The sequence below is a fragment of the Rana temporaria genome, chromosome 1 (genome assembly GCF_905171775.1).
Source record: "Rana temporaria chromosome 1, aRanTem1.1, whole genome shotgun sequence".
NCBI classification, from domain to species: domain Eukaryota; kingdom Metazoa; phylum Chordata; class Amphibia; order Anura; family Ranidae; genus Rana; species Rana temporaria.
In genome coordinates, this window is record NC_053489.1 from 211,573,848 (window position 1) to 211,600,199 (window position 26,352).

General features: G+C 44.4%; 1 protein-coding gene across 3 annotated transcripts in view; it reads left to right on the forward strand.

Moving 5' to 3' along the window:
* The first annotated feature begins 10,742 nt into the window (after positions 1-10,742).
* Positions 10,743-26,352, forward strand: part of SMARCB1 (SWI/SNF related, matrix associated, actin dependent regulator of chromatin, subfamily b, member 1) — a 30,150-nt gene continuing 14,540 nt past the window's right edge. Inside the window, exons 1-4 of one of the 3 annotated variants that reach the window (XM_040349063.1) lie at positions 10,743-10,903; positions 20,174-20,294; positions 24,331-24,460; positions 26,019-26,156. In XM_040349063.1, the coding sequence (XP_040204997.1) occupies positions 10,775-10,903; positions 20,174-20,294; positions 24,331-24,460; positions 26,019-26,156 (518 nt within the window). In that variant the 5' untranslated portion in view covers positions 10,743-10,774. The remainder of the gene's footprint in view (positions 10,904-20,173; positions 20,295-24,330; positions 24,461-26,018; positions 26,157-26,352) is intronic. The other 2 variants (XM_040349055.1, XM_040349049.1) reach the window with 2 other exon arrangements.

A 26,352-nucleotide genomic window follows, 5' to 3' on the forward strand; every position in this document is an offset into this window, starting at 1 on the left:
ACCGTGAACTGATGAAAAGCAAGGCTTTTGGAGATACTTTTATAACCCTTTCCAGCTTTATGCAAGTCAACAATTCTGAATCGTAGGTCTTCTAAGAGCTCTTTTGTGCAAGACATCATTCACATCAGGCAATGCTTCTTGTGAAAAGCAAACCCAGAACTGGTGTATTTTTATAGGTCAGGGCAACTGTAACCAAGACCTCCAATCTCATTTCATTGATTGGACTCCAGTTGGCTGACACCTCACTCCAATTAGCTCTTGGAGATGTTATTAGTCTAGGGGTTCACATACTTTTTCCACATGTACTGTGAATGTTTACATGGTGTGTTCAATAAAAACATGGTAACATTTAATTTATTTGTGTGTTATTAGTTTAAGCAGACTGTGATTGTCTATTGTTGTGACTTAGATGAAGATCAGATCCCATTCTATGACTAATTTGTGCAGAAATCCATATCATTCCAAAAAACATACTTTTTCTTGCAACTGTATGCTAAATACACCTTTGGAATATGTATATGTGTAGAGACCCTGCCATAAATTTGAGTGCCCCTAGTCTAAATGAAGTGTTTGCAGCAAGGCTGTAGCCAACCTAAGCTTTTTTTATGTTATCTAAATGTTTTAGGCTTTTCCTAAATCCCCACACACATGGGCCGAATGTCGGGCGGCATCGGCTGGTTCAATAGAAACTGTCTGACATTTGGTCCATGTGTACTGTATGAGGTCCACTCCGACAGAAGCCAGATTTTTGACCAGCTTCTGTGAAAAAGGTCTGCTAACCGGCTCACGATCAGTGCTCTCAGACAATGGCTAAGAGCCCTGACCTGAGTGTTCTGGGGCAGGGGTCAGCACCCTGTCAGAACACAATAGAACACCAGGGGAGATCGATGTACTAACATTGGTTTGTTAGTACATCGGTTCCAAATGTCATTTTTTTTCTTTCAGTCCACTGTATTGAACGGAAGAAAAAATGTGGTGTGCGCTATGCTTAAGCACCAGGCATTGTTTGCTCCTGTCTGCTCTTGGTGAGTGTTTTTCAGAAGATAGAGTGAGACATAAAAATGTTGTGGGTTATGAATATTCATTCTACCCTGGCCACTCGCTGAGAGGTTTAGGCTGAGGAAGAGAATACATGTTTAGGGAGACCTTCTGGAAGGGTCCTTTCCTTTCATGTTATGCCTGTAGAGAATGAATGTGTGAAGCGTCCAGTCTTGCCTCAGAGGCCTGCTGTCTAGGAAGGGTGTGAGTCCAGAGGTCTTTGCCTCCCATGCTCAGTATGGCAAGTATGGTAGTGTGAGGAGGCCTTGTCTTTGCTTCCTGGGATCTTGCTAGGAAAGAGATCCTTCCTACCCATGCATTTCCTGCACAGGATGTGTGTGTGTTAGACCCCTTTCACACTGGGGCGTTTTTCGGGCGTTTTTTAGGCGCTTTGGCGTTTAAAAAAAGCCTGTAAAGCGCCTGAAAGAAGCCTCATCTGCAATCCCAATGTGAAAGCCCAAGTGCTTTCAGAGGCCTTTCACACTGCCAGCGCCCGAAAAACGCTGGTAAAGCGCTGCTAAGACCCCTTTCACACCGAGGCGCTTTTCAGGCGCTTTGGCGTTAAAAAAAGCTTCCTCAATGGGAAGGGGGCTTTAGGAGCGGTGTATTAACCGCTCCTAAAGCGCTGCAAAGAAGCTGCATGCAGGACTTTTTTTGACGCCCTGCCAGCTCAGCGCCTCAGTGTGAAAGCACTCAGGCTTTCACATTGGGATTGCAGATGCAGCTTCTTTCAGGCGCTTTTTTTTAACGCTAAGACCATTTTCACACTGGGGTGTTTTTCAGGCGCTTTAGTGTGAAAGCACTCGAGCTTTCACATTGGGATTGCAGATGCAGCTTCTTTCAGGCGTTTTACAGGCGCTTTTTTTAACGCTAAAGCGCTTGAAAAATGCCCCAGTGTGAAAGGGCCCTAAGGGTCCAATCTATCCTCTTATAAGTCAGACCTGTTGCCTAGGGAGGGTGTGAGAAGAATGCCCTTGTTTCTTATCCTGCTGGAGGATTTATCTACAAAGAGGAGTAGTTCAAGATTTTCAGGTCTACTGCCTGGTGAAAAAAATGTAAAAGCGAAATTATGCTGAGAGCTCTGTCTATTATTTCAATATAAAACATTGGAGCAGGAAGGATACAGGAAGAGAAAAAAAAACATTCAAATAATTTCCAATAAAAAATGTAATCAAAACATACAGCAGTACAGGACTATAAAAATAAACACTGGGCATTAAACAGAAAAAAACTTTTGAGAAGAAAAAAACTAAAACCATTTTGCTAGAAATGTACATAAACAATGAACCTATTCATTTTCAATGGGTGCATGCCTGGGATCCCACAAGTGCACTTGACCCTCCACAATGCATAGAAAACACCTGCGTTGATGTAGTATATTGAGAAAAATAATTTGGGTATGATTTAGCTTGTGGAAATGTGTTACCATCCGATGGAAAATGAATGAACACATGCAATTCAATGTGCGTTGATTTGCTAAAAACCAAACATGAGCATGCATGGAATAGTGTGAATGGACACCTAGGCCTCATTCACATTTCAGTCGGGTGTCTTCAACAAGCCTGCAATACCTGAGAAGGACAGCAAGCCAAAAACAACTAAAAAACCTCAAAGCAACAACAATCAGTGTTAGAAGGCAGGTATCATTATCCATCATACTCCATGCAAGTGTACTGGAAACATTACCGAATGTATAACAGAATCAAACAATGCAGGAATATACTGCTAGAAGGTTCCATCCTGGAGCCTCTTGCCCTGTACACACGTACGGGTTTCCCGGCTGACTTTTTACCGCCAGAAAACCCAAAGGAAAAGTCGAGAACTGGCTCGGCAGCTTTTTCCCCCTACACACGGCCGTTTTTCCTGGCAGGAAAACTGCCATGAGAGCTTTGGCCGGGAAAACCCGGCCATGTGTATGCTCCATCGCAGTGTTTCCCATAGGAAAACTGCCAGAAAAAAGACAGCCGGGAATCGCAGCAGGAAAAAAGAGAACATTTTTCTCACTGGGATTCCCGGTGGTTTTCCTGTCGGGAAAACTGCCATGCAGCATACACACGGCCAGTTTTCTCAGCCAAAAGCTGTCAAGGCAGTTTTCCCGACGGGAAAAGTGGTCGCGTGTACGAGGAAATCTGTGTACATAGGAAGAAAAATATGCCTAAAATACCTGAGCAGAAGTGTTGGACTTTATGGGCCAGATCCACAGCCAGGCGGCGCAACTTAACTTTTCCCATTTAAGTTACACCGCCGCAAATTTCCCAAGTTAGTGCCCGATCCACAAAGCACTTACTTGGAAATTTGCAGCGGTGTAACTTAAATCCGTCCGGCGCAAGGCGGGCCCAATCGAATGGGGCGAGTCCCATTTAAATTAGGAGCGCTCCCGCGCCGGACGTACTACGCATGCTCCGTGGGGTAAATTACCCGACGTGCATTGCGCTAACTGACGTCGCACCGACGTCATTTGCTTAGACGTTAACGTAAATGGCGTCCATCGCCATTCACGGACGTCTTACGCAAACGACGTGGAGGTTTAAATTTCGACGCGGGAACGACGGCCATACTTACCATGGCTTAGTCAAATAGGACTCAGCCCTAGTTTTACGCGACGTAACTCGACGGAAACGACGTAGATTTAGATCGACGGGCCGTTCGGGACGTTCGGGGATCGCCGTAAGTCTTCATTTGCATATTCTACGCCGGCCGCAATGGCCTCGCCACCTAGCGGCCGGCCTAGAATTGCATCCTTAAGATCCGACAGTGTAATTCAATTACACCTGTCGGATCTTAGGGCTAGCTATGCGTAACTGATTCTAAGAATCAGCCGCATAGTTAGAAACAGAGATACGACGGCGTATCAGTAGGCCAGCATTTTTCAACCGGGGTGCCTTGGCAAAATGCCTGAACAGGACCCTGCACTGCAAGCAAGGCTTTAATCCCTGTGACAGTGGGCGCTGCTGTGGTCAGGGTGAAAAGGAACGTATTAAGTGATGGGGTGCCAAAATTCAAATCCAATCCGGGGACAAAACCCAAGGACAGACTTGGTCCAGGGACAGTGTCCTCAGTCCGGGGACTGTCCCCGGAAACTATGTGTAATATGTGTATACTGTGCTGCTTTTACTAAGAGATCTCTCATTTAAGAAACTGATAGATCCCTCTGTACAGAGCTCTGTGTTGTTTACCAACACAGAGCTCTGGGCTGTGTTCGCATACAGACGATCAGCAAGTCCCAGCTGTGAATCGTTGGTTGGAACTTGCTGACTGGCTCCTGCTGTGTACAATCACAGAGGGTGTCGGCTGGGGGCACTCATGCACGCACCCAAAACCTGGAAGTAGGCAGCGACGTATGGGTACATCACTTTGCCTACAGGGGAATCTCGTCCACAGTACATTGCGGGTGGGCGGTCGCTAAGTGGTTAAAGACAATCTAAAGTGAATCTGGACTCACAAAGTATTGATTTGATATGTTATAGAGAGCATGTACCTTTCATCTACATCTACATCCTCCTGAAATGCAGCAGTTTACTTCCTTTGCACTCCTGTGTGAAAAGATTAGCTGCAGAGAGGCTACTGGTAATGCCGGTAACTAGTTGTTTGCACTCTGCTTGCCTTGAAACAGCACAGCTTAGTTCCCACCTTGAACCAACTACTAACTTCATATTGTAATATTTTATTTGATATGTTGCAGTGCCATCTCCATCTCAGAGTTTGTTAACCCTCAGTCAGTCATTTCAGCATCAAACTCTGTTGACACCACCCTCAGCCCATGCACTATTGTACATCAGCATTGGATTTACGCTTGTTTGTCCCAGCACCAGTTTAAACTAGAGGAAGTGAGGGAAAATCTCCCCAACACACACACCCTTAAGCCTTATACACACGATCGGGTTTCCTGGCGGACTTTTTACCGCCGGGAAACCCAAGGGGAAAGCCGAGAACCTGCTCGGTTCAGTCTTTTCCCTACACTTGCCCGGTTTTCCCCACAGGAAAACTGCAATGAAGCTTTGGCCGGGAATCCCGGCCGTGTATATGCTCCATCGCAGTTTTTCCCATAGGAAAACTGCCAAAAAACGCCGGACAAAAGTCGGAAAAACTGCGAGGAGCACACACGCGGCCGGGATTCCCGGCCAACAGCTCTCCTCACGGTTTTCCTGTCGGGAAAACTGATCGTGTGTACGAGGCTTGAAAGAAAAATTAAAGCGGTTCTAACTGCTCCCTATTCTATCCAGAACTAGACTGGTTTGCCTGGCAAACTCATTATTCATTAAAGGATATCTCTAGGCCAGCATTTTTCAACCGGGGTGCCTTGGCAAAATGCCTGAAAATTGATCAAAAATTGGATACAAGCCAGCAGGTAGATGAAGCCTGCCCTTTACTTACAAAAAGCCACAGGTTTTCATTATGCACCATTTTGACTTTCTAGACAATGGCATCCTAACAACCAATGACATCATCAGTTGATAAAGAAGATGTCTGTTGCCTCCACAGCATCCCTGTTTGACCCTCCTCTGCCTCCCTCCCTCAGCACTGGGGTGACATTAGCTGACTGATGGAGGGAAATTGAGGGAGAAGAGAAACATTGAAATACTAATCAGTACCAGTGTGCAAAAGTGTATTTGCTTTGGAAGAAAAAAATCACCTCTAATGTTGGGTGTCCTACATGTGTGGAAGTTGCTGTGTTATGTTCCTGTAATGGCATTCCTGACCTCAAAAGGCCTAATGGTGACCTCCAGAGTCAGGGAGAGCTGACATCCTTCCTTGTAGTGTGGGTTATTAAGGCATAGTGGGTGTATTGCAAGTTAGAAACATGGGCGACGGTTACTTTTTGAAGATTTATTGTCTCTTAAACAGAACTGGGGGAAAGAGGGTTAGGGCAAGGACACCCTTAGGAAGATGTAATAGTAATTGGCAGACTCCGAGGCAAAATAATAGGCAGACAACTGTATTTGTAGAACTGCTGTCTCCTATGGCAACTGAACTTTGAACAGTCAATAGAGATCTATACACATAACTCACAGTAACCCATTATAGATCTCCTCTTACATCTCATAGTATCCTACTGTAGATCTTCACTCATTGAGCTCCAAGTCTCTCACTAGACTTCAAGATCCCAGATATCACTGGATCCCCCCTGAGCTCTTCCACAGCCAACACGCTGTATACTCCTCAAGCTTCACCCACGCTAACCTGCTGGGTCTCTGGCTTGGCACTCTGCTGAAGCTTTCCCACTTCTTCGCTGTCCCCAGGTGGTGAAAAGGCTGCTCCTTCAGACTTCCATACACTGGCCTCTGATAACAGGAATGGTTGTCCCTTGCTGGCGACTATTCCTCCCTTTACCTCTTGCCTTGATCATCACTTGCCCCTGGCAACAGGAGTGGTCGTCCCTTGTGGAAACTGCTTCTCCTTCACTGCTGGCAAAGATCCAGTTCCCTTGTATGGTGGAACCTCTTCAACTTGGTTGGGCTTCTAGCCTGAAGCCCCAACCCCACGCTGCCTCTCTCAAACCTGGATAAGCCTCAGACAGCCTAGCAGCCATGTGCCCTTGGGATAAGCCTTAGCCTTCTGGCCTAGCAGCCCAGAGCCTTGTGACACACTTCCACCCAGACAGCCGTCCAGGTGGCAGGGAACCCTAATCATCTGACTCCTCCCGAATAAATAGGCGCTCCCAGCAGGCCAAGGGACCAAAGAGACCCCTGCCAATTGGCTAAGTCAACCTATTTACTCGCAGACTGGGTTCCCTGTGCCCTTATCGTTCTACTGCCAAAGGCAACAATGCTACCTAGTGAAAGAGGAGAGTGGTGCATCAAATCCAGAGTTAGGGAAGAAAGACTGTGAATCCCCTATCAATCAGCCAGGTTAGTTACCACCTAGCAAGCCAAAATTGCCCTTGCCATCCCCCCTTATCTATGCCCCTGGGGTGGTCCCTAGAACAGGAGATGAGGGTAAATCTTCCAATGGGGGCTCCTGTTCCAAGGATAACTGTCTACACTTCAAAGACATGCTGGTAGGATAATTGGCTCCTGTCTAAATAGGCCCTAGTATGTGTATGTATAAATGTGAGTTAGGGACATTTGATTGTAAGGCAGGGACTACTGTGAATGTACAATATATAATGTGTAAAGCCTTGCATAATGTGACAGGGCAATATAAGTACGGTACTTGTAATAAAAAATAAAATGAGGGGAAGACTTCACTTTGGGAAATATCCTCTAACTTCCTGCTGCATCTTCGGGACAGGAAACGAAGGGAAATTTCCCCAATCCATACCTCCCAACATTTTGAGATGGGAGAGACACCTACTAACAAATGTATTTTGCCACGCCCCCTTAAAGGAGAATTAACCCCCCCAAAAAGGTTAATTAACCACTTCAATACCAGGCACTTACACCCCCTTCCTGCCCAAGCCAATTTCTAGTTTTCAGCGCTGTCGCACTTTGAATGACAATTGTGCGGTCATGCTACGCTGTACCCAAACAAATTATTTATCATTTTGTTCCCACAAATAGAGTTTTCTTTTGGTGGTATTTGATCACTGCTGCAGTTTTTATTTTTTGCGCAACAAATAAAAAAAGACAGAAAATTTAGGGAAAACAATTGTTTTCTTTGTTTCTGTTATAAAATTTTGTATATAAGTATGTTTTCTCCATCAATGACGGGCACTGATGGGCACTGATGAGGTGGCACCAATGAGGTGGGCACTGATAGGACGCATTGATGGGCACTGATAGGCGGCACTGATGGGTACCTATGGGTGGCACTGATAGATGGCACAGATGGGCACTGATAGGTGGGCACAGAAGGGTACTGATAGGGGGCACTGATGGATACTGATGGGTGGCATTGCTGGGCATCACTGATTTGGCAGGCATCCATAATGGTGCCAGTCAGTGCCCATTTGAGGGCACTGATTGGCATATATTGGGCATGTTGTGGCAATCCTTGTGGCCATGGGGGACATACCTGGCCATCCACATGATGGGGGCTTCCCTGGTGGTCCTGGCGGCATTCCCTAGTGGTCCAGTGTGGGCTGCATTGGTAAACAATCAGCGCAAACCCCCCTGTCCTGTCAGGAAAGCCATCGATCGGCTCTTTTCTACTCGGGTCTGTCAGACGTGAGTGAGGAAAAGCTGATCAATGGCTCTTCCTGTTTAGATCGTGATCAGCTGTGATTGGACACGGCTGATCACGTGGTAAATAGCCTCCATCAGAGGCTCTTTACCGAGATCGGTGTAGCAGTGTTGCCAACCGCCAGTATTTTTCCTGCCAGCCAGTAAAAAATGGGCACTTTTCTCCTGCCAGTAAGAGGAAAAAGGTTGCCAGTAAAAAATATGGCTGTGACGCTAGGCTCAGAACTGTGCATAGGAGGCGGTGTCTAAGCCTGTCGTGTGATGTCATAGTGCAAGGGACCTAAGCGGAGTGGCCAGAGCCTCATGTGTGGGTCTGCAGGATGGGAGTGAGGCAAGCCAAGAGGGGACTGAAGGGACCACCTGTCATGGAGAGAGACTGTCACTGTGATTCAGGAGGGGACGTGTCATGTAGATGAGGTGTCGGCATCAACTGTGCTATTGCACACTGCTGTCAGTATCACTGTGAGGGTCAATTTCATGAGTGCATCGCCCATTCTAATGTATTGCCCTCCTAAGTCCTGTCCCTTAGCTACTTACTATATCGGGAAAAAAAATAAGAAATATGCTTTTTACCTTAATATCTACCCACTTGCCCACCGGGCCTATTCTGGCACTTCTCTCCTTCATGTAAAAATCATTTTTTTTTTGCTAGAAAATTAATCAGAACCCCCAAACATTATATATTTTTTTAGCAGACATCCTAGGGAATAAAATGGCCGTCATTGCAATACTTTTTGTCACACCGTATTTGCGCAGCGGTCTTACAAGCGCACTTTTTTTGGAAAAAATCACTTTTTTGAATTAAAAAATAAGCCATCAATAAATTTGGCCCAATTTTTTTATATATTGTGAAAGACAATGTTACGCCGAGTAAAATGATACCCAACATGTCACGCTTAAAAATTGCGCCCGCTCGTGGCATGGCGTCAAACTTTTACCCTTAAAAATCTCGATAGGCGACGTTTAAAAAATTCTACAGGTTGCATTTTTGGAGTTACAGAGTAGGCCTAGGGCTAGAATTATTGCTCTCGCTCTAACGATCGCGTTATCACAGTTTTCATATGCAGCGCTACTCACGTATGCGTTCGCTTCTGTGCGCGAGCTCGTCGGGACGGGGCGCTTTAAAAAAAATTTTTTTGTTTTCTTATTTATTTTTATTTCGTTTATAATTTTTTACACTGAAATAAAAAAAAAATTGATCACTTTTATTCCTATTACAAGGAATGTAAACATCCCTTGTAATAGAAAAAAGCATGACAGGTCCTCTTAAATATGAGATCTGGGGTCAAAAAGACCTCACATCTCATATTTAGACTTAAATGCAAAAAAAGAAAAAAAAAATAGAAATTTTTTCAAATGACAAAAAAAAAAAGTTTCTTTAAGACGCTGGGCGGGACTGACGTTTTGACGTCACTTCCGCCCAGCAGAGCTATGGGGATGGGTGGGGGGGATTTTTCCCTCACTCGCAACCCCAGTCAGCTGCCGAACGCACCCGATCTCCTCCGCCGCTACCGATGGCTCCGGTAAGCGGCGGAGGGCGCGGGAGAGCGGCAGGAGGGGGGGCCTCTCCCGCCACCGATAACGGCGATCTTGCGGCAAATCCGCCGCGGAGACCGCCGTTATCATTAACAGAACCGCCCACTGAAGAGATAGATGTCTCGGTTGTGGCAGCTGCTGCTGCCGTTACCGAGATATCCCTCTTCAAAAACATGACGTTATTTTACGATGGGCCGTGGGCAAGTGGTTAAATCACATTGCTAATTGCATATTGTACTTATTTGTAGCATAAATAGTGGAATTTGCAATAATTTTGTAACTCTTATAACTGCCAGTAAAAAATTTGCTGTGCCAGTAAATTTTGGGTGTTGTGTCAGTAAATTTCAATCTGGTAGGTTGGCAACACTATGGTGTGTCAGACTGACACATTGCACCACCGATCGCTGTGATGCATGCCCGACGGCAGTTATCCTGCTGGTCGTCATGTGACACCCAGTCAGGAAAACTGAACCACCATCATTCTGCTATAGGCCAGGCAGGAAGTGGTTAAATCCACAAGGACTTTTTTTTTACCACTGTTATTCCTTTATATTGGATTTTAGAATTTACAAATGCAGCAATTTAGAAATCAGATGAAAGGTTTAGCACTGGGGAACACTTTTTGAAAGATAACAAGTGCATTTTATATACAACTATATAGATCAGACCAAGATAAGGAACAAATGAGAAGGAATGAAGTACAAATCAGGAACAGTCCCTCGAAATCAGGCACAGCTGGGAGCTATGCCAATCCCCATTCATACACATACAGCAAAACAAATAAAATGTTAACCCTTTTCGTACTCTACCAGAAACCAAGTCAAATTGTGCTGGCTGTATAAACACGTTGCTCTTCCTATTCTGTGTAGAGCAACATGTTCTAATCTACAGCATACCAATAACCAGCTAGTGAGCAACGTATCGTGTAGTGATGATAAGTGACGCTTTACGACGACATAATCTACACGCACACGACGATTCACGCAAAGCACCGCTGACCAAAGTATACACTATTTCACGCATGCTCAGTGTAAGAATCGGGCAATGCGCACGCTCAGAGGCAGGCTGATGACCTGCGCATGCTCAGTGCGGCGGGCCCGTTGCTGGTGGACGGCAAGATGATTATGGCGCTAAGTAAAACGTTTGGGCAGAAGCCGGTGAAATTTCAATTGGAGGAAGATGGCGACTTCTACATGATTGGCTCAGAGGTAAGGGGCGAGGAAGTCGGGCTTGTGGCTGCACAGGGCCCGCCAGGCTTTCCGTATGAAGAGCGAGGCCTGAGACAAAGAGAGTGGAGGGGGACAATGATAAGAGTGTGGGGGGAGAGCTCGGTACACACTACCCGGAAATGAATGAATGAATGGTGTCCCACGTTGTAGCCTTCCTTCATATTAATAACATGGGTTGCCAGTCCCAGTTGTATTGCCCATAGCAGTCCTATGACCTGTGTGGCTTCCCAATTTTTATGTGAATTTCTTCTCTATTAACTGATCGCACGAGTCGCATTCTGTTTGATGTGCGATCCGCGTTCAGGTTGCTCTTCAGAGAGCGCTAGACAGGCGGTGAGATGTCATATTGCATGTTTTAACCCCCTAAATGGCAAACGCATGCGCTGCTGTTGTGTGGGGTTGCTGCAGCGTGCCCCCCCCCCCCCTTCGCTTGAATGGGTCACACTCGGTGGGTAGTCACGCTTGCCAAGCACGACGGGGGTATCCTTTCTGCCATGGCATGTGTTCACGCTCATCAGCAAAAGGGGAGTGGTTGAGGGGCAGTATAAACCGCTCAACCACAGGGTTTTGCCGCACACACAATCGCAAGTGTAAACAAGCCATTTGTGTGTCCAGATATTTTATTTATAAATAACAGGTATTTACATAACGCTGCACAGTGCTTTACATATTGTACAATCACATCAGTTCCTGGCCGCGAGGAGCTTACAATCTAAGGACCCTTAGGCCCCTTTCACACTGGGGCGGGAGGTGTGGCGGTAAAGCGCCGCTATTTTTAGCAGGGCGTTACGGCCGGAATTGCGGCGGTATTCGTCCGCTAGCAGTGCGGTTTTACCCCCGCAAGCGAGCGGAAAATAATACCGTCGAGGTGCATTGCCGGCGGTGTAGCCGCGATTTTCCATTGCTTTCAATGGGAAGGAGCAGTGGAGCAGCGGTAAACACACCACTCCTTCACCGCTTCAAAGATGTGGCTAGCAGGGCTTTTGGAGCGGTCCTACTGGCGCACCGCTCCTGTGTGAAAGCCTTCGGGCTTTCACACTGGGGAAACAGCAGCCGCTGTTTCAGGTCAGTTTGCAGGTGCTATTTTTAGTGCAATAGCACCTGCAAACCGCCCAAGTGTGAAAGGGGTCTAAGGGTCCTTTCACACAGGCCGCCTAAAAAACTGACAGGCGGACCTCAACGGGGGCTCCGTGCAGCTCTTTGGAGCCACGGATGTCAACAGTGACAAGTCCGCTGACATCTGAACCGCTGACATCCCCCCCTAGACTTTAGGGAAGGCCTGAAGACCCACACCCTACCATCCTGTGAGTGAAAGGTTATCTCATACATATACTGGGCCCAATTTTAAACAGGAGACAATTATCCCACCGACATGTCTTTGGAGTGTGGGAGGAAACCAGAGTACTCGGAGGATCCCATGAACGTACAGGGAACAAAAACATGCTAACTCCATGCAGATGTAGTCCAGCTGTGATTCCGAACAAGACCCTCGTGTTGCAAGGCATAAGTACTAGCCGCTACCCAATCTGCTCCTATCTAGTACAGTAAAACCTTGGTTTGAGAGCGTTTTGCAAGACAAGCAAAATTTTTGAATACGTTTTGACTTGATATACAAACGATGTCTTGATATACTAGGAGCGTCATGTCACAACGGAGTATAAAAGAGAAGAGAGAGACGCCTCTAAGTGTAGCAATATGGTTACATTTAATGAAGGTACAACATTTAGAAACTCACATGGTTGATGAATAAGAGGCACATCTAAGTATGCAGGCATCGGGGGAAAAACTGTCCGCATAGACCATCCTCCTCACCGCATTGATGTCCTCCCTTACATGCTGTGCGCCTCGCTTTCAGATCGCTCTACAGCAGGGTAGTCTTCCCGGTCACGATTGCAGACTTGACAGCTTTGAGAGCCGGCGGTGTGACTGATGGACTATGTGGACAGCTTTACCTCCGATGCCTGCATACTTAGATGTGGCTCTTGTAATCGTGAACCAAGTCGGATCCTCATCTAAATTGACATTGCAGAAATATTAGGCAGACATTCCCTGAAGTTTCTTCAAAGTCGCACGACTTTCAGGTCACAGCAATGTGACCCGAGCCTTCGCTCCCCTCCCTAACCCCCAATGCAATCAGCTGTGCCCACCATGCCTGTGCACTAAAATTCTGACTTGAATGAAATGTGAACATGCACTTTAAGAGCTCGTTCACAGCAGCCTGCACAGGAAAGACCAGCAGTTTTCCCATGCAGGCTGATATATTTTTTTTTTCCTTTATTGAAATGCCACAAAGTCACAACTCATTATTTTAGTGTAGCATAGAAATACAGTGATGGAGATTACAGGGGAGGTGCAGTAAATTGCAGACGTGCTGCATTTTTCCATACTGTTGTGGTGTAAGCAGGGCACATAGAAAACCTGTGTTTGCATGCACTTGGATATAATGTGAACTCCAGAGTTGGCCAATATTGTCTAAGTCTTGTATTTCTTTCTTGGAGATCTGTGAAGTAATCCAGATTGAAATATTTTCACTGTGTAGAAGCTTCCGGTAATAAAGACCAGTCACTGCTGCTCTTTCTGCTTGTACAGGGTGACTGGTCTTGTCTCCACCCCTCTTGTATATTTATGTGGGCAGCATGTACCCAGCCCCCGTCTCCAGCCCTCCTCAGTGGTTATATCACTAGTACTATACAATGTAATATCTATGGTAGCAAAGGCTTTTAGTGCTTACAAAGTGGATTTATGTACTTTGTTTTTATTAAAGATGAACTTCAACCTCCTGTCCAAAAAAAAAAATCCTGATGTTTCATGATAACTATACCCTTATATTCTGAAGAATAAATATACCTACAAGGCCATCTAAATCCAGTGTTGTCAGGACCTGGTCCCCTTATAACATGGCATAAGATCTTACACATGAGCAGACTCTTTTCTCTCCTGACCGAATACATGGGTTCCTGGATCTATTGCCTCCTGGGATATGTCATGTGGCTATCCCAAGAGACTGCAGGAGGAGGCCCAAATGTCATTCAAACCATTTCGAGAGTACAGGAAGGGGGTGGGAATAAACAAAAGTAAAACCAAAAAGCTTGCAAAGAAGAAAAGTCTGCTTTGGATATGCAGGGCAAACAATATCAGTGGAGCTTAATGTGTTTTTAGGGTAAAGGTAGGTTTTAAGGAATATATTTAAGGCCTCATGCAAAGTGAGTATTTTCTTGGCTCCTGTAAATGCCTTTTCCTGGTGCCAACATTGTAGCATACATGTACTTGTGCCCACAATACCAGTGCAAAGCTATAAAGAGTGAACGCCCACATAACAGCCTAATCTACTGATGGGCTTAAAAGTTCTCACGACAGCTGTCTTTGGTGGGAAGGCGGTAGCTCCCTTCTTATAAGAACGGATTTGCCTAAGCTTCCCAACCTGGTAACTAGTTATTGGTCTACCACATATATGCCTCCATGTTGGCACCAGGAATATGAAAAATTGTATCAAATACTATAATTTCCTTTCCTGACGCCAATCCCAGGCAGCATACTAAACCCACCTAAGTTCATTCCTAGCGATGTGCAGGAAATGTTCTGTTGTATGCTAACATTATAGGTGCATTTTTATGCTGAAAAAAAATTAATGCCAAATGCCTTAAATGGGATTTTTTTATTTCTTTTTTGCCCTATGTACTTGAGGCCTTAAGGATCGTTTTGGTGCTGAGAGTTCAGTTTTAAGATTAACCTTTCCTTAAAGGAGTTGTAAATTCTCAGGGTTTTTCACCTTTGTGCATTATATGGGTTGAGGTGAAAAACCTTTTGTATTTTTTGTTTCAAGATGTGCCAAAAAATGTCAATTGGTGAAAGGTCTGGACTGCAGACAGGCCATTTAAAGAGGAAGTAAACCCTAATGGATTTTACTTCCTCCGTTTCCCAGCAAAGGTAAAGCATAATGGGCTATTATGCATCGCATAGCAGTCCATTATGTGTCACTTACCTGAAACCGAAGCCTGCGATGTCCCCAATTTCCTTGCTGACTGTAAATGTCCTTTCTTCACCCCTCTTCCTTCCCGGGGCCACGAACTTCGGCTCTGTGACTGGCCGGAGTCGCGTGATGTCACTCCCGCGCATGGGAGCTGCCAGTCACGGCATGACCCCAGATTGAAACGGCACAGTGTGCCCTTTCAAGAGTGTGCCGAATATGTCGGCGCATGTGCAGAAGACGGCATCGTTTGGGGATATTGTAAATATCTCCTAAACAGGTTTAGGAGATATTTCCAGCACCTACAGTTAGGCCTTAATCTAGGCATACCTGTAGGTGAAAGTGGCCTGTAAGGGTTTACAACCACTTTAAGTACCTAGTCTCTTCTAATACAAATGCATACTGTTACCATAGGTGCAGTATGCTGTTTAGCATTGTTCTGCAGAAATATTGAAGGCCTTCCTTGAAAGGGACTTTATCTGAATGGGAGCATATGCTGCTCTAAAACCTGGATATATCTTTTAGCATTAATGCTAATTTTCCAGATGTGCAAGCTACCCATTTGATGTACCGTATTTATCGGCGTATACCGCGCACTTTTGAAAACAGGGCAAAATCGTGGGTGCGCGGTATACGCCGATACCCGCTTTCCCGCGCCGAGTTTGATAGGTATAGTCGGGCAGTCTCGGCTCCTTCCGCGCTCACGTCCTGGACGTACAGGACGTCAGCGAGAGAGTTGCCGAGCCTGCCCGACAATACACAAGTGTACTGCGCTCTGTATACGTCGGCACAGTATTCAAACTCGGCGCGGGAAACGAGCAAGGACGCCGGACCCGACGAAGAGGACACCCGAAGCCGCAGACGGACGCCGGACCCGACGAGGCCGCCGATGGACGCGGCACAAGACACCAAAACTGTAAGTACAAAAAAACTTTTTTTCACAGGAATCTGCTGCAACTTTAGGGGTGCGCGCTATACCCCAATAAATGCGGTACACTAATGCACCCCCAAAACCATCAGAGATGCAGGCTTTTGAACTGAGCCCTGAGAACAAGCCAGGAGGTCCCTCTCCTCTTTAGTCCAAGAGATGTGGCACCCGTGGTTGCCAAAAATATGTCAATTTTCAATTAGTCTGACCACAGAACAGGTTTCCACTTTGCAGCCGACCATTTGAAATGCGCTTTTGACCAGAGAAGACGGCAGTGTTTCTGGATCGTGTTCAGATATGGTTTCTTTGCATGATAGAGACCTTGTATTTTTGGAATAGCATGGCAAGCTGTGTTGAGACAGCAATTTTTGAAAGTATTCCTGAGCCCAAGCAGTCATGTCCATCAGAATCATACCTGTTTTTAATGCAGTGCTGTCTGAGGACCCCGAAGATCATGGGTATCAAATATTGCTTTTCAGACTTGTTCCTTGTGTAGAGAGATTTTTCCAGAGCCGGTTCACACTGGGGCGATCCGACTTCCAGCGCGACTTCCAGAGGCGATTCCGACACGACTTGAATGTGAACCACAGGGCGACCTGAGGCGATCTGGGGCGATTTATAAATCGCCTCCAGGACAGGGAATGTCAGAAATGGCCAATCAGAGCTACTATGCTCTTCTGACATCATTCTTCTTCCTGTTTGTTTTTTTCTTCCCTGTTCCCTGTTTTCCTGTGTCTAAAATGCTCTCTGTGCGTTACAATAGATCAGGGATCTATTGTTGTTGGGGGATCTGTTGTTCCTGCCAGGGATCTAGTTTGTCAAGGATCTATTGTTCTCATGTGAACTAGTGTTCCGATCAGGGATCTATTGTTGTTGGGGGACCTATTGTTCCTGCCAGGGATCTAGTGTTGTCAAGGATCTATTGTTGTTCTCATGTGAACTTGTGTTCCGATCAGGGATCTATTGTTGTTGGGGGATCTGTTGTTCCTGCCAGGGATCTAGTTTTGTCAAGGATCTACTTTTGTTCTCATGTGAACTTGTGTACCTTTCAGGGATCCATTGTTTTTGGGGGACCTATTGTTCCTGCCAGGGATCTAGTGTTGTCAAGCATCTATTGTTCTCATGTGAACTAGTGTTCCGATCAGGGATCTATTGTTGTCGGGGGATCTGTTTTTCCTGCCAGGGATCTAGTGTTGTCAAGGATCTATTGTTCTCATGTGAACTTGTGTTCCGATCAGGGATCTATTGTTGTTGGGGGATCTGTTGTTCCTGCCAGGGATCTAGTTTTGTCAAGGATCTATTGTTGTTCTCATGTGAACTTGTGTTCCGATCAGGGATCTATTGTTGTTGGGGGATCTGTTGTTCCTGCCAGGGATCTAGTTTTGTCAAGGATCTATTGTTGTTCTCATGTGAACTTGTGTTCCGATCAGGGATCTATTGTTGTTGGGGGATCTGTTGTTCCTGCCAGGGATCTAGTTTTGTCAAGGATCTATTGTTGTTCTCATGTGAACTTGTGTTCCTTTCAGGGATCTATTGTTGTTGGGGGATCTATTGTTCATGCTATTGAGCTAATGTTGTCAATGATCTATTGTTCTCATGTGAACTAGTGTTCCGATCAGGGATCTATTGTTGTTGGGGGATCTGTTGTTCCTGCCAGGGATCTAGTTTTGTCAAGGATCTACTTTTGTTCTCATGTGAACTTGTGTACCTTTCAGGGATCCATTGTTTTTGGGGGACCTATTGTTCATGCCAGGGATCTAGTGTTGTCAAGGATCTATTGTTATCATGTGAACTAGTGTTCCGATCAGGGATCTATTGTTGTTCTTGTCATTTGAAGTAGTGTTCCTGTTAGGGATCTACTTTTTTGGGGAATCTATGGTTCCTGTCTGCATCTACTATTGCCAGCATGGGATATACTGTTCCTGCCAGGGGATCTATTGATGCCGGTGTGCGCTATTGTTGCTGTCTTCAAGAGGGAGTTCATGCCGCCATTCTCTGTGCAAACAAGTGGCATGTATGGAACTACAACCAGCATGCCTAGGCAAGGAAAATAGACATATAATAAAAAGGTTAAACTTACTTTTGGCAGTGCGGTCGGTCTCAGACAATATGCCCCAATCCTCAGGCGAGAAATGTCCAGCCAGGCATTGTCCCTCTTCATTTGGTCCTTGTAAAAGGGGTCCCTCTTGTCGTAGAGGCATGGTCTCTCTTTTACCAGCCTTATAAGGGACTCATTATCCACGGCCTCTTTCCTAACTCTGGCAGCCTTGCTGCAAACAGAGACAACGTACCAAGAAAGTGAAAGTAATCCGTGCCAAGAAGGTGGGAAGAAGGTGGGGGCTGCCTGGGGACAGGGGAGTACCTGGTGGCTTCTGGGTAAATTCCTCTCTGCTTCTGGCAAAATCGCCTCACTATGAACAGTGATCAGACTTGAAAGCTACTTCCATTGAAATCAATGGGTAGGAATCGCCTACAAGTCGGATTGAAGTAGTACAGGAACTTCTTTTGAAGTCGGATCGCCTTGAGTCGTGTGTATTAACACCACTCCCATTCACTTGCATTGTTTTTCTTGACAGCACGACTTGGGACGACTTGAGGCGATTTCAAGTCGGATCCAAAATCGCCCCAGTGTGAACCGGCTCTGAATCTTTTGATGTTATGTGCTGGAGATGATGATATACTGTATTTGCAATTTTACTTTGCACATTAGTCTGATATTTGACAAATTGTAGGTGCATTTTTTCAGTTTGGTGAAACTCTGCCCATCTTTATCAGCAGAGCTTCCCTTAATGTCGGTTTCCCCTCAGATCTACAGGGACTGCACTTCCAAGTGCACTTGCAGTGCAAAGTGGATTTGTTTTTTTGTAAAGAACCCCCTCTGACTCTCTAAGTTGCCTTTTTTTTTTTTTTTTTTTTTTTTTTATACCCAGTCATGAATGAATGAATGAATGAAAAACTTATAAAGCGCGGCGCATGCGAACTGAATCGCTTCTGGGCGCTAGTTGTTCGTGTCTCATGACATCAAAAGAGCAGAGTTTTGATCCGTCTTCTGAAAGTCAGGTGGTTTTCCTCCAACCGAATGCTGGTTGGTAAAGCGTTCCATAGTCTAGGACCCTGAAAAGCAAACCTTCTTTCTCCTTTGGACTTGTATTTGGTTTTTGGTACCCTGACCAGATTTTGGTCGGTGGATCGCAGAACGCGATTCGAATTGTGAGGTTCTATCTTGTCGCAAAGATATTGCGGAGCCTTCCCATGGATGCACTTATGTGTCAGGCAGAGTGCTTTAAATGCAATTCTGTCTTTTACTGGCAGCCAGTGAAGGGTTCTCAACGAAGGTGAGATTGATTCCCATTTTTTTTTCCCAGTCACAAGTCTGGCGGCCGTATTTTGTACGACTTGCAGACGAGAGATTTGGTACTTTGGGAGTCCGAGGTAAAGGGCATTTGCATAGTCCAGTCTGGAATTCACGATTGTTCCCACCACGACTGCTACGTCTTCTTTGGGGATAAATGGAATAAGTCTGCGTAGTAGGCGCAACAGATGGTGCGCTCCGCTGACTACTGACCCTATTTGTGCGTCCATTGTCATGTTACTGACTTCATAGCAATTAACCTATTTAGCTGCAAAATGTTCTTCCAGCTCTTCCTTGGTAGTACCACTTTGCCAGGTTTTTGTTGCCCTCTCTCAACTTTTTTAAACGTGTTGCTGACATTTTTTTTTTCTTAATTTTCTCAGTTTAAACATTTTGATATGTTTTCTATATTCTAATGTGAATAAAAAATAGGTTTATGAGATTTGCAAATCATTCCATTCTGTTTTTATGTAGGATTTACACAGCGTCCCAACTTTTTTGGAATTGGGGTTGTACTGGGCTGCTTTTCTAACTTTTTGGCTTGAGTGCGTTTGCAGTCACTGACCTGGAACAAGTATGTCTATTGGGAAAGTAAAGTTCTGATCTGCATGCTTACTCTAGGTTAGTAACTCAAAGTGTTATTGAACCATTAAGCCTAGATCAATCTTGCAGCCACCAAAGTCTGGACTCTTGTTCTGTTTGCTTATCCTGACTCAATGAAAAGTAAAGCTTGGAACTTGGCCTTTTTATAACAAACCAGGGATGACAGCACCCATATTTATATTGGCACAGATTTACTTTATTGGGTTTCAGAGGCACATTGTGGGATATATGGTAGGTAGCCTCTCTTGTTCTGAGGTGTCTCGAGTCATTTTCTTCAATTATCAAGACTAAAGATGTCTCCCGTATACCGGCTATTGCTTGATACTGCTGTCTGTTTTTAGTTTTGCAAGTTGCTGTCATCTAATGTTTCTAACGTGTTGTATATACTTTTCTTGACAGGTGGGGAATTTCCTGCGCATGTTTAGGGGCTCACTGTACAAAAGGTACCCGTCTCTCTGGAGACGCTTGGCCACTGTTGAAGAAAGGAAGAAGATTGTCGCCTCCTCGCATGGGAAGAAATGTAAATACGGTTTCACCATTTTCTGCATTTCTTCATGTTTTTAATACTTGGCAAAGACATTCAAATAGACTTTACTGTCTACATAAGAAGTTTATACTGCTCACAACAGTCTTTATATAAAACTCCATAGAAACATCTGAATTGCTTTCATTTCGTTTTGAATCCTCCATGTTCTTAGTCCTTAACCACTTCAATACCATGCACTTACGCCCCTTCCTGCCCAAGACCATTTTCAACTTTCTGCGCTGTCGCTGTTTAAATGACAATTGCGCGGTCATGCTACACTGTACCCAAACAGAATTTTTATCATTTTGTTCCCACAAATGGCTTTCTTTTGGCAGTATTTGATCGCCTCTAGGGTTTTTAATTTTTGCTATACAAATAAAAAAGGCTGTATATTTTTTTTATTGTTATAAAATGTTGGAAATAAGTACGTTTTCTCCTTCACTGATAAGGCAGCACCGGCACCAATGAGGTAGCACTGGTAGGCGGCACTGTTGGGTGGCACTGATATGATAAACTATCAGCACATACCCCCCCCTGTCAGGAGAGCAGCCGATCAGCTCTCCTCTACTCGCGTCTGTCAGACGCGAGTGTGGAAAAGCCGATCAGCGGTTCTTCCTGTTTACATTGTGATCAGCAGTGATTGGACACGGCTGATCATGTGGTAAAGAGCCTCCACCAAAGGCTCTTTACCGAGATCAGTGTAGCGGTGTGTCAGACTGATTCACGGGCGCGCGGCGGCTGTTCTCCTGCAGGACGTCAATAGATGTCCAGTCAGGATAATGAAACCACTTCCCAGACGTCAATTTACTATTGACCGGGCGGGAAGTGGTTAAACAGCTTGGTCACATGGCTAGGCTTTGGTTATGAGGTCTAGAGCCGAAACAACTAATCGATTAATCGACAACTAATCGATTATGAAATTAATCGATTACAATTTTCATTATCGATTAATCAGCCAGTGACATAATGGGGTTAAAAAAATTAAGTTAGCCCTTTATAGTACAAAAAGGCAAATTGCTACTGTAAATATTACTTTCACTGTCCCACAGTAAAAAAAATGAACCCCTTACAGTAGCGATTATTTGCTCTTTTTGTACTTACTTTTGTTTTTTTAACCCTGTTATGTTACTAAACATCTCAGGCCTGGGTCACACCCAGGGCTGTGGAGTTGGTAGATCAATGTTCCGACTCCGACTCCTCAGTTTTATGTACTTCCGACTCCTCTGTATTAATATGCGAATGTGTTTTATACATTCCTTGAGGGAAAGAAACGCAACCTACCACAGGACTACTGACTGGGAAGCCAACAGTCTACTGTATTGCGCAGTTTAAGCAAAAGACAAACACAATGAAAACAAAGTTTTATTAATTTTTTTGTATTAATCAATCAAGTGGCTGGATAGTAGCAGCAGGCATAAACATCAGGAACAGGATCTTTACCAGTTCAAAAATACAAACCACATTATTTGGTTGTTTTAGAACAAAAACAAAGCTTATCTATAATGGACCAAAAACAAAATCTGTAAAACCTAGAAATGGTTTATATTAATCTTGAAATGTAGTTGTAGGCTTAGCAAATGCAAATCAATTCAGTGTAGAGTTCTAAGGAAGAGAATTGCCTCTGCCAGATCCTCTTTCATAGAGGCTCTTAAGTCAGACTTTATTATTTTTAGGGCTGAAAATAATCTTTCGACACGGACTTGGGTGGGTGGCATTGCAGTAACTATTCTGGCCACATCACTAACGATCTCTGGATAAACAAGGATGGCTTCTTCAACAGTAAGTTTTGATGAGCGATCATACTTTTCAACTTCTTTTAGTGCTTTATAAAACTCCTGTTGGAATTTTTTCATTTGGACACTTACTGGTTCTCTTAGGCCCCATACACACGATGGAATCCATCCGCTGAAAAATCCCAGCAAATGGGTTTCAGCGGATAGATCTTATGGTGTGTACACTCCAGCGGATCTTTTTCCGCGGATATTTCTCCCCTGGGATGGATTCCAGCAGATAAATATTTGCTGACATGCTAAACAAATCTCTCCGCTGGAATCCATCCCAACGGATGGATCCGCTGGTCTGTATAAACTCACCGGATCCATCTGTCCGAAGGGATCCCCCGCATGCGTCGTAATGATTCGACGCATGCGTGGAATTCCTTATATGACAGCGTCGCGCACGTCGCGACACGTTCACATCCATGATTTTTTTTCAGCTGCTGCGTATTTGGAAAGGGCAAGGACTTTTTAACGCAAAACGGTGCTTTTTTTTGGTTCAATATACTTCAATGGAGAAGCTGCAGAAAAGCATGTAATGTGTTTTTGCGGCAATTTGTGTTTTGTAATCTGCCCAATAAATTGGCTTTTTTTTTTTAAGGCTATTTTCCGATCAATCGAAACAATAATCGCCCAACTAAGATATTAACAGAACAATAACACATAAAAATACTTATCTCTGCCATGAGCAGAAAGAAAGAGGAAGGTTCTGGGGGAGGCAGCCCTTATATACCGGCTGTCCTGCCTCATGATTGGCAGACCCAGCCTGAGGGCTGCTGGGTATTGTAGTTTTTTCTGTTTTCTTTCAGTAAAACGTTTCTACTTGAAATCACTGAAAAAGTTATATTTCTGCTATGGGCATTATTAAAGAAAGATAATGCATAAGATATGAGCCTCCTGTCTGATGTATAATTATTAGTTGCAGCCCTAATGAGGTCTGTGCTGAAGGAGTTTGGAACAGTGATGTACAGGACAGAGATGGACAGTTGGCAGCTCTGCCTTGACACTGTTTCCCTTTTTAGCAGAGAAGTAGAGAGAGACTGGATGATTTAAGGACAAAAATTGATGTTTCAGATGCCTGTGTTGTATTTTGTATCACTTTTATGATTACCAGAAAATGAGTTGTCTCTTAGAGATTGTTGAACATTGTTTTAAATTATTGTTTGTTTTAGTAGTAGTAATCCTTGTGGGAAAGTGGCATTATTGTTGCATGAGATGTCAGGTTGGAATATTGATAACAGAGACGCAGCTTAAAGCTGAACTCCAGCTTTTGATACACTTTACATAATTTACACACAACTATGTCCCACACTAACCTGTGAGGCCACTGGATGTGCTGTATAAATTGTATGTACCTTAGGCTACATACAGCATTACCGCACTGTGTTCAGAGTTTGAGCCGAGACCTTTCTGTCTGATACCCAGGACACAATAGTGTATCTGATCAGCTATTCAGAGAGTGATGTTTTTTAGCAATGAATACAAAGCTTCCTCTGATTGGCTGAGTCAGAGGTTGTGACATCAGCCCGCCCTTTGACTCAGCCAATCAGAGAGGAAGCTTTGTATTCATTGCTAGAATACATCGCTGTCTAAATGGCTGGGCTCTGCTGTGATCGACACTGTTCTGGGTATGAGACTGAAAGCCTCGGCTTGAACCCCGTACATAGTGCTGTAGGTAGCCTCGGCTTCATACAGTTTATAATGTACATCTAGCCTCACATGTTAGTGAGGGACATAGTTTGTTTATGAACTGTAAAGTGTATCAAAAGCTGAAGTTCAGCATTAGAGAACATGTTGCACCAATATCTGTTATGTTTGTTTCCGGATAGGGAGATTGTCTTTGTATAGCCAACCAAAATGTGTCGCCAAAGATAATTCACTTCTCACTATTCTTTTTCTAGCAATTTTAGTTAGGATATACTCATGCTGTGCCCTAGCCGGCACACCATTGTCAAAGGTTCCACATATAAAGCACAAAGTAAGATGCATTTGAGGGGATGAAAAGAACATTTGTGTTGTATATCCAGGGAACTAGAAGTTCTCTATGTGACAGGTGGTTCTAAAGGCAGCACATTTTTTACCTTAAAGCGGTATTAAACCCAAACTCAATAATATAATATTGGTATAAGTTGCCAGGGTTATTTAAATGAAAGGGGGGAAAAAAATCTTATTGAATGTGATGTATTTCCTGTAACACTGAGATGGCAACTATTCAAATAGATTATTTGACTTCCTCCCTTATGATTATTACCTAGATCATGGATACACAACATTAGCTACTAGTGTTACTCTACTGAAAGCTTCAGAAGTTGAAGAGATCCTCGATGGGAACGATGAGAAATACAAAGCTGTTTCCATTAGCACAGAGCCTCCAACCTACCTCAGGTAAGTGATCACAAAGGAAACAATCGATTGAAAAGGGTTTGTAATTTGTGTAATTGCCTTCTCGCTTGTGAGTGATCTGTTCTGTCCTTTAGTGACCCTTTAAGGCTGCATTCACACTGGTGTAGTGCGTGAAAGCATACAAAATCATGAGATTTTGCTTTCAAGAACTGTGCATAATATGCTTGTTGCACTTGTGGTGTTTATTGTTAATGGCACCCCTAATGCGGCAGGAAAAAAGTGATTTTACGTGTAAAATTTTTTGCAAAGCTTGATGTTTAAAAAGGTGTATGAGCTTCTTTGACCAGCGTAGGCAGACCATTGAAATGAATAGGCTGCTGTATACGTGAAGCGTGACAATGAGCAAAACAAATGAAAATGTGAACAGGGGCTAAAAGATATGGGTAATAATTTCAAACCCAAATTATGCCAATTCATTTTATACATGGCCTTAAATTACTTTTGACTTTGAAATAAAGGAAGATCCATGTCTTCCAGGTATTGGATATAGAAAATCTGTTCGATGATTTAAAGGGTGTGTAACCCCCTGCTTTATTTTATTTTAATTTATATAAAAAAACATGCTTGTACTTGCCTGCTCTGTACAATGCTTTTGCACAGAGCAGCTCCAATCCTCTTCTTCTGGGGTCCCCCGCCAGCGCTCCAAGCCCCTCTTTATCGGGTGCCCATTCGGAAAGCCGCTTTCCAGGGGGCACCTATGCGGGCTCACTCCCGAGTCACGCTGCTGCATCCACAGACAGTGGGACTCGACCCTGTTCCTGTGTCACAGCCTTTGACTGCTGCAGGAGCCAATGACTCCTGCTTTCAATCTGTCCAATGAGGAGAGCGACAGCAGCTGGAGCCGCTACTCATGCACATCATTGGATCGGATCTAGCCCCAGTAAGGAAAAAGGAGGGGCTGGGGGGAGCTACAGCACAGAAGGTTTTTCACCCAAAAGTGTAACTTCTGCTTTAAGTACTCTTGACCCCCTGACATGCCATGTTTAGAATGTCTGTCTTTTTTTTTTTTTTTTTTTTTGGTGGGGGGGCTACCTAGTTTTGACAGGTACCCAGTTCCCACTTTTGTTCTCGCCCCCTAGGCGACTCAAACGGAAGTTCGTTTCTCCCACTCCCTCCCTGCAATCTTCTGGGACATGTCATAGGTCCCATAAGATTGCACAGACTCTTAGGACGTGCGTGCGCACCCAGCTGTGAAGCCGCAAGCTGTCACAGCCAGGTGCCCACACTAGTAATGCTGGCGCGGGGGAGAGAGCCAAGGCTTCGGGCGGCCACATCGCTGGATCGTGGGATAGGCGAGTGTGTGTGTTTATTAGCTGCTGACTTTTAATAAACGCAAACGGCTGGAACACCTCTTTAATGCATTAAGGTGGGAAAACCTTAAGACTTTACAAGCACTTTAAGTTGTCTCTCTTCATCTAATGTGTGTGTATGTGTGTGTGTATATATATATATGTATATATACCGTATACCGGTGTATATATATATATATATGTCCCTTTGTAAAAAAAACATTGTTTTGTCTTTTTGTTTTTAATTCTAGGGAACAAAAAGCAAAGCGAAACAGCCAGTGGGTTCCAACACTGCCCAACAGCTCCCATCACTTAGATGCTGTGCCCTGTTCGACTACTATTAACAGAAATCGCTTGGGTCGTGACAAGAAGAGGACTTTCCCTCTTTGGTGAGATTTGTCTGAACTTTACTTCTATACCATTGCACTGTAGATTTTACTTCCTAATGATACCATGCTGTTATAACTTTAGGTATGTACTAGTTAATCATAAACCTTAGAATGTTGAGAATATATAAATGTTGTGTGATGGATAGGCTTAAACAATTCAAATATTTTCCTTTTAAGTCCGATGAGTATAAAATAA